General features: G+C 38.8%; 1 protein-coding gene across 1 annotated transcript; it reads right to left on the reverse strand.

The window, feature by feature from the left end:
- Window positions 1-283: 283 nt before the first annotated feature.
- Window positions 284-5,043, reverse strand: LOC126381015 (uncharacterized). The gene is made up of 4 exons (XM_050030574.1): window positions 4,788-5,043; window positions 2,595-4,460; window positions 1,129-2,526; window positions 284-504 (listed from the first exon to the last, which is right to left on the reverse strand). Exons 1-4 carry the CDS (start codon window positions 5,041-5,043, stop codon window positions 284-286), a joined length of 3,741 nt encoding a protein of 1,246 aa, XP_049886531.1.
- Between the last annotated feature and the right edge of the window lie 3,123 nt (window positions 5,044-8,166).

An 8,166-nucleotide genomic window follows, 5' to 3' on the forward strand; every position in this document is an offset into this window, starting at 1 on the left:
GAAATGCATTGTTGTAAGTCTTTCTCTGGTATTGGTATAAACGCATCTTTTTGTAAGTTGATAGCTAAGTGGTTTTCTATCGGCTTTATAGATATCATATTTTCACCTGCGCGGCGCGGTACAGGTATGATGTTGAATATGTCATAATTATCTCTTGTTATAAGTGGGATCCGAATCTCGAATATCATGTAGTCGTCAGTTATTCGTGCCTTAATTTTCAGTAGGTGGTATATACTTTCTAATCCTCTCTGAATGTTTTCTATTGGGAGTGTCAGGTCTCCTACTAGCTGTCTGGATATAGTTTCAGTTCTAGTTGCAGTTGTTGGGGATCGATAATGTGAATGTTCATTTTGCCGTCATAAACGTTGGTGATAGTATCTAGTAAGGCTTCTTGAATGTTTCTCAAATGTGTTAATAGATTATTAGCTGCCATGGCGACCACCGTGAATTGGGACATGCTCTCAGCAGTTGATATTACTTTTGCCATAGTGTTTGTAGTTTTTTCTAGGGATATTAATTGTTGATTAATAAGTTTATGCTGTTTCTGGATAACCTCCTCGGTTCTTTTCAGTAAGTTATACTCGGCCTCAACAATTGATGTTTGGTTTTTCCACAAGTTTACCAGATGTTTTTCATTATGTTTAACTAGTTCAATGTCCCTTTGGTATTGCTCTGCGAATCTGTCATCCAATACGCCAAATAATGTGTTCGCCATGTTTCCGATTCCGTTTATTAGGCCGCGTCGTTTACGTGTCTCCTGTTTCAGTTGATGTTTTAATAGGATTTTATTATAATGTTGAAGTTCATTGTACGAATGACGTAATTGTAACATTATAATATTACAATGCCCTAAGTTTTTAATTTGTAGGCATATACTTTCGAGTTGTTCGTTATATTTTACGTATGCGGATGTGCCTTCCCAGTACGGATTCATATTATAGTATGCAACTAATCTCCACTCATCTCTAATTATCTGCATTTTTCCCAATTTATCAAAATAAAATCCTTGTGTTTTGTTTAATGAAATCATGTCAATGCAGTTTCCAGTAGCCACAATCATCATCAAAAACAATAAAGTCATCCAGAATGTTGTTAGGTAACTTCCTCCTTTTGTTCCAGCTTTCTTACTTTCCTTATCATCACTGTTATCTTCCTCACATGTCGTTTCTTTTTCTTGTTTAGATTTTTCTAATGGTAATACAGCCAGTTTCACTACTGGCCTCTTCATCACTCCGTTTTTTGTTTTTAATGTCACCACTCTAGTGTATCCGTCGCACCCCGGATGAGTTTCCACAACTCTGCCCAACGCCCATTTCCCTGGTGGTAAGTTTTCTTCATGAATCACGACTACATCTCCGATTGTAATGTTATGTTGTGGCGTTTGCCATTTTCGCCTTGCTGTTAACTGGCTCAAGTATTCTATTTTCCATTTCTTCCAGGTATCGCTGAATATTTTCTGAGTTAGGGCCCACCGCGATCTTCCGTCTTCTTCTGTTTCAATGACGGTGACACCTGACCTTCCTGTCAGAAAACTAGCTGGTGTGAGGAACTCTATGTCGTCTATATTCTCGGTTAGCGAACACAATGGTCGTGAGTTGAGACAAGCTTCGAGCTGGCATAACATGGTGGCGTACTCCTCGAATGTAAGCTTCTGTTCTCCTATAACTCTCTTCAAGTGGTGTTTCAGGCTCCGTACGGCACGCTCCCACAGACCTCCAGCACTAGGCCAGGATGGGGCGTTAAAATGCCACTCTATTTGCATCTCTGTTACTTCGTTAAGAAAACTGTCTTTGAAGATGTTACGAAGTTGCTGCCACTCTTCTTGCAGTATCCTGTTAGCGCCAACGAAGTTTGTTCCGTTGTCACTGTATAAGTGACGCGGGGCTCCTCTTCTTGCAGACATACGTCGTAGCGCAGCAAGAAACGCTGAACTTGTAAGCTCCGTCACTAATTCCAAATGCACGGCTTTGGTCACCATACATATGAAAATAGCAATGTAGCCCTTTAGTGTTTTCATTCCCCGTCCCTTGTTGGCCTTGATGTCAACAAACCTGGTATAGTCCACTCCAGTGTGGTAGAATGGCGTCGCTTCGTTGACTCTAGCTGCAGGCAAATCTCCCATCAGTTGTTGCTGCCTCTTTCCTTCATTTCTACGGCACGTCACACACTGCCTCAATTGTTTCTTCACCACGTTGTTCCCTCCTGGAATCCAATACTCTTGCCTCAGCTTGGCCATCGTCACCGTAGCTCCTCCATGAAAAGTATCTTTATGTGCCCAGTCAATTAGTAGTGTGGTCAAACGAGACTCCTTCGGTATGATTTTTGGGTGCCTCATTTCCGCCGAAATGTTTGCTTCTCTCAAGCGACCTCCAACTCGCAAGATGTCTTCTCCGTCAATAAATGGATTTAAATGTAAAAGACTGCTCTTCGATTCAACCTTTTCATGTTTACGTAAGTAGTTTATTTCCGTTCTAAATTCATTCAACTGCACATGTTTTATAATCACTGACTTAGCTTTCTGCAATTCTTGTAATATGTCGTAGGTAATTTGTTTTGTTTACGGGTCAGTGCACGCAAAATCCAGCAAATGATACGTTGCACTTTCCTGAACGTGTTATGTTTTTCTAGTAAACGGTCGATTATGTTATTATCTGCTTTTTCTTGAACTGCATTTATCGAGTATGACTTTTTCTCCTCTTCTGTAGTGTTAAATGTTTGATTTTCATTTTCAGGTGTAAATGTGGGCAACCACTCCGGACCTTGCCACCATAGTGAATGTTCGACTAATTGAGATGCTGTCAGGCCTCGGCTTGCAGTATCCGCCGGATTCTCTGATGATTTTACATACCTCCACTCGTTCTCAGGCATCACTTCTTGTATTTGTTTTACTCGGTTGGCAACGAAAGGCTTCCAGCGATTAGGTTCACCTTGCAACCAACCGAGAACGATCTTAGAATCCGTCCATCCAAATGTTTCGATTAAATGTTTGTTTAGTGATTGTTTTACTTTATTCATGAGCTTCGATAATAAATAAGCACCGCTCAGCTCCAATCTCGGTAATGTTAGTGTTTTCTTGTGTGGTACAAGTTTTGATTTTCCGGCGATCAATATTACGTTGTTAGTGTTTTTCACTCTCGCGTATACCACACAAGCATATGCCTCGATAGAAGCGTCACAGAACCCATGTAGTTCAATGACGTCATTCTCATTCGATGATATCCATCTAGGCACTTTGCAGTCGTTTATTCTGTAAATGTCTGCTTGTACTTTAGACCACGCGTCATAGATGTCATCTGACACCCGCTTGTCCCAATGAGTGTTTTCTTTCCAGACTTTCTGGAATATAATTTTTAGTTTTGTGCTGATGGGTGACAACCAACCTAAGGGGTCGAAAAGTTTAGATATTTCAGATAAAAGGTTTCTTTTTGTTGGTTTAGGCGATAATTTGGATATGTTACATTTGAATAAGAATATATCGTTGGTTGGGTTCCAGCACAAACCAAGTGTTTTTGACACGCTCTCTGTTTTGAATTTAAAAACTGTTTCTTCTCTGTTTTCTTCAATGTTTATATTTTCTAATACCTGTTCATTATTTGACGACCACTTCCGCAAGTTAAATCCTCCCGACTTCATAAGTTTGATTAATTCGTCAATTAGTTCAGTCGCTTGTTCAATAGTATAACACCCATGTACTAAGTCATCCATGTAAAATGACTCCTCTACTACTTTCGCTGCGTTAGGGAAATTGTGCCTTTCATCTGTCGCTAGTTTACGTAAAGTCATCATGGCCAAAAACGGTGCGCCTTTTGTGCCATATGTTACTGTTTTAAGTTGAAATGTTTGTAAGGGTTGTTCTGGACTCTCTCTCCATATTATTCGTTGCAGTGGCTGGTCCTCTTCGTTTACCAGTATCTGTCGGTACATTTTTTCGATGTCGGCAGTAAAGGCATACTTGTATTGTCTCCACTTTATCAAAAGCGACTGCAAATCCTGTTGTAAGTTCGGTCCAGTGTACATCAGGTCATTTAATGAGCATCCTGTGGACGTTTTGGCGGACGCATTAAATACAACCCTGTATTTTATTGTGGTTGATTCGACCCGCTCCACTCCGTGGTGTGGCAAATAACACTCGTTCTTCGAATTACTGTTTACTGGTGTCATATGTTGCAGGTCACTGTACTCTCTCATAAATGTTTTATAGGCTTTAACTAAGTTTTCTTGCCGTTGAAATTTCCTTTCTATGTTTCTAAATTGAGCTATAGCCTTTGTTTTCGATTCTCCTAATTTTTCCTCAAAATTAGGCTTCATGGGAAGTCGCACCTCGTATCTTCCGTCTATGTTTCGTTTCACGTTTTCTTGGTAATGTTTAATGCAACTTAGTTCTTCCTGTGATAATTCTCCTTGTTCTTCAATATCTTCCACTTCCCAAAAATGTTTTATATCGTCCAAATTGTTGATCACTACGTTACAATGGTAAGTTCTCGAATTTCCGCATAAAAGCCAGCCAAGTTGAGTCTATTGCGCCATCGGCTGTGACGCGTCTTCAGTCTTAATTATACCAGTCAAAATGATGTTAGAGTATATGTCTGCCCCGAGTAGTATATCTACCGGGCGACTAATGTAGAATTGAGGGTCAGCTAAATTAAGATTTTGTATGATAGACCAGTCTGGTTTAGCGAAAGATTTGTTTGGTAGGCTTTTTATCAAATTGTTCATAATGATTACCTCAGCCTTGAAGGTAAAGTTGTGGTAAATGGAGCTGCAAGTAATATTAAGTTTTCCTTTACAATTGTTCTCTCTCTGTCCGACTCCATATATTACTCCCTTGCAGTTTTCTCTTTTAATGTTAAGTATTTGGGCCGCTTGCTCTGTTATGATAGAAATTTGGGAACCCTGGTCAATTAGAGCTCTCAGTGTGTGTAATGTTCCATCTGCTTTCTTCACGTTAATCAAGGCCGTGGCTAATAAAATTTCCGTATCATTATTCCGTGATAACTCTGACTTGTTTACTCCATTTACGTCGCTCTTAGAAGTTGTTGCCATGTTAGCCATTGACATAGGAGTCGAAGGCACGTTTGCTGATGTGGATTTTACAGAAGCCTCGTGGATAAGTGTGTTGTGCTGACCACCACACTTATGGCATGTTTTTGTGGAATTGCATGCATTTCCGTTATGCGTAAAAAGGCAATTGATACATAATGATATTAATTGTATGATATCTTTTTTCAATCGGCATTTGTAAAAAAAATTTGCAATTATATATTCCATGTGGATTCTTGCAAAGAAGACATTTGATACCGGAAATATGTTGTAACTTCGCTACTGTTGGATGTGCATAACCTCGGTTTGTTCCATTGTTTTGTTGATGAAAATTGTTTCGGTTATTGAATTGAGGAAATGATTTTTTGAACGCGGGCATATGTTGTTGCTGTTGTTGTTGTTGAGGATGGGGTTTCTGGGATGCTGAATCTTGTTTGCGTCTAGATGACTCTAGAGTGGTGAATTTAGTTTCCATGAAATCTAAAAATTCTTGTAAAATCGGTAATTCTTTTGAGTTTTTAAGCGACTCAATATAATCTTTGTGAGTTTCAGAGTCGAGTTTTTGGGACAAAACATGAATCAGCATAGGGTCCCAAGTATTTATGTCTACGCCCAGATTCTTAATTGCATGTAGGCACTCCGTAGTTGTGTCATACATCTTTTTGATTAGTCCCGCTGATTGTTGTTGCATGTTAGGTAAACCGAATATAATATTCATGTGAGAGGTAAATATCATCTTTTTGTTGTTGTAACGATTGTTCAATATCTCCCAACATACTAAATAGTTATCAGAGCTTATCTGCAGATGTTGAATGAGGCGTTCAGCTTCTCCCTTCACCTTGCCTTTTAAAAACTGCATCTTCTGGGCGTTAGATAAAGCAGTGTTGTAGTGAATAGCTTCATTAAATAAATCCTTGAAAGATACCCATGAATTGTAATTTCCATGAAATACTGGTATTTCTAATGTTGGAGTTGATTTGTCTCTGTGAGCGACAGACCATATCTTCTTGTTAATTTATTTCTTCAAACTGTTAAATATCTTCTCATCTCTGTTAAATATTGTTTCATACATAATATCCGATTGATATGCCTCACTTTCAATCTCCCAATGTAAAGAATCTATAACTGACCAACGAGATTCAAGTGTTTTCAGAGCATCATTTAATTTCCACTTTTCTGTTAGTAAATCCACATTAATGTTAGATACAGTGCGTGTAAAAGCTCTCATATTTGCTTGTTGTTTGCGGTACATCTCATCAAGTTTACTCCGCGAACCTGCATCTTGTTTCTTGGGCGAGAAAAAGGTTGTGTTTTCCTCGCTGTGTTCGTCGGACGGCGGCGGTTGCTCTATGGACGGCGGCGGCAGCTCGTCCTCCGTGTGGGGGATGTTCCGACCCCCAGACGTGCCGGCAGAGTCAACAGACGCGTCGCACTGCTTCGCTAACTTCTTATAACCCTCGTTCAGTAATGTTGTTAGTTCCAAAAATGTATCACGCGCTTTTTCATGACATATAGTCACGAAATAAGGATGTGTCCTGCTTTCTGACTTACATAATTGTTCATGATTCGACTCAAATTCCGTCCATAGTTGGACTAATGTTTCAGAACGCTTTTTAAAATAATCTACTTTAGACTTCCGCTCTGCCCCATCTTTTTTAAAGTTAGTATAAAGCGATTCAACATACATACATACATAAACTCACGCCCGTAATCCCAAATGGGGTGGGCAGAGCCACAAGTAATCAAAGACAACTTGCAGCCACTGTTGATACGAAGTCCTAAGATGGATATGATGAACCTTATGGTGATAAGGGATCAGCCTATCGCCCATAACATTAGTCCATCATGTTAGAAAGCGATTCAATCTTCTGTTTAATCTCCAGTTGCCTCTCGTACAGGTTTCCGCCTTGCTCCATCTTGAAATGTTAGTTTAATAAGGAAAGATCTTACTTGAATATCTTCTCTCAGCCAATGTTTCACCAAACCTCTCCTTAAGTTACCGCAATCCTCTATGTTTCACTCCAGAAATGTTAACGTTCATGTGCGCAAGTCACACGCAGCACTCTTTCACTCCAGTAATGTTAAATGTTAGTGTTCACTAGTTCAGTTCACCCCACAAGTTACACGCGGCACACTCACAGACACGTGTACGATTCGCGGGGTCCTTGTAACGGCTCGAAGGACCAATGTTCGGTTAGCTCAGTAGTGAGGATTGTCAGTGAGTGTTGATTATTAAAAGACAGTTCTGGAGATAATTAATGTTTACTAAAGTAGAATAAAGTCGCTAACTCTCTTCAGAGCTTCAAAAACCAGTTGCGAGTTCATTTTAAATCCTTATGCGGATATTCTTAGGATATTACTATTATATATGATGTATTTTATTTATTTCAATACTTGTTTTGTATGTGTGTGTATAGTCTTTTATTTATTATTATAGTTTTCTCTGATTATGGTTAGGTATATTTTTAGTATATTATGGTTTATATTATATTGAGTATTTATTAATATATGTACGTATAGTATAGAGTATTTATTATATTAACTTTACTTTTAGGTATTTATTTTTTTATTGCACCATCCCGCATCCAAGTTGTTTGCAAATGTTTGTTTCCTTTTGGTGGTTGCCTGGAAGAAATTGCTCTAGAGCAATAAGGCCGCCCAAATTGTACTGTTTTCATGTGTTATGTCTGATTGTTGAAATTTTAGTTCTGTGCAATAAAGTATATTTGATTTGATTTGAATAAATGTTGAATGTTAATATGTTTCGAATGCACCCGGTCGCGCCGATACCGAAAAATGCACTAATTATAAAACATAAATTACCGCGATGCGTCGGCAATGTGCTGACGACGCATAACGTGTTTGCGTTAGACGCGTGTTTGGTGTATTACACCGAACATTACTCTCAACTAGTCAGAGCTCTTGGTATAAGAAATCCATTACGAGACTCTGAATTTCAATATATTCAGGAACTAGCTGGTACCCGCGACTTCGTCTGCGTACTTTTAATTTGAATATTAAGGATTATATAAAAGGAACGGTATAGCATGTGATTAAAAGAGAGTAAGTAGGTATATTTAAAAAAAAATAAAAAATATCTGTTTACAGTCGTTATAAAGTACCTAT

The sequence above is a fragment of the Pectinophora gossypiella genome, unplaced genomic scaffold (genome assembly GCF_024362695.1).
Source record: "Pectinophora gossypiella unplaced genomic scaffold, ilPecGoss1.1 Pgos_33, whole genome shotgun sequence".
Taxonomy (NCBI): domain Eukaryota; kingdom Metazoa; phylum Arthropoda; class Insecta; order Lepidoptera; family Gelechiidae; genus Pectinophora; species Pectinophora gossypiella.

Bases quoted from the DNA above. Each gene is read 5' to 3' on its own strand.
- LOC126381015 (XM_050030574.1), bottom strand. From the start codon at position 5,043: ATGGCAACAACTTCTAAGAGCGACGTAAATGGAGTAAACAAGTCAGAG. The intron at 2,527-2,594 runs GTATCATTTGCT...ACATATTACAAG, and splicing joins CACGTTCAGGAAAGTGCAAC to AATTGCAGAAAGCTAAGTCA. The intron at 505-1,128 runs GTAAGAAAGCTG...TAATATCCCTAG, and splicing joins TAACAGTGATGATAAGGAAA to AAAAAACTACAAACACTATG.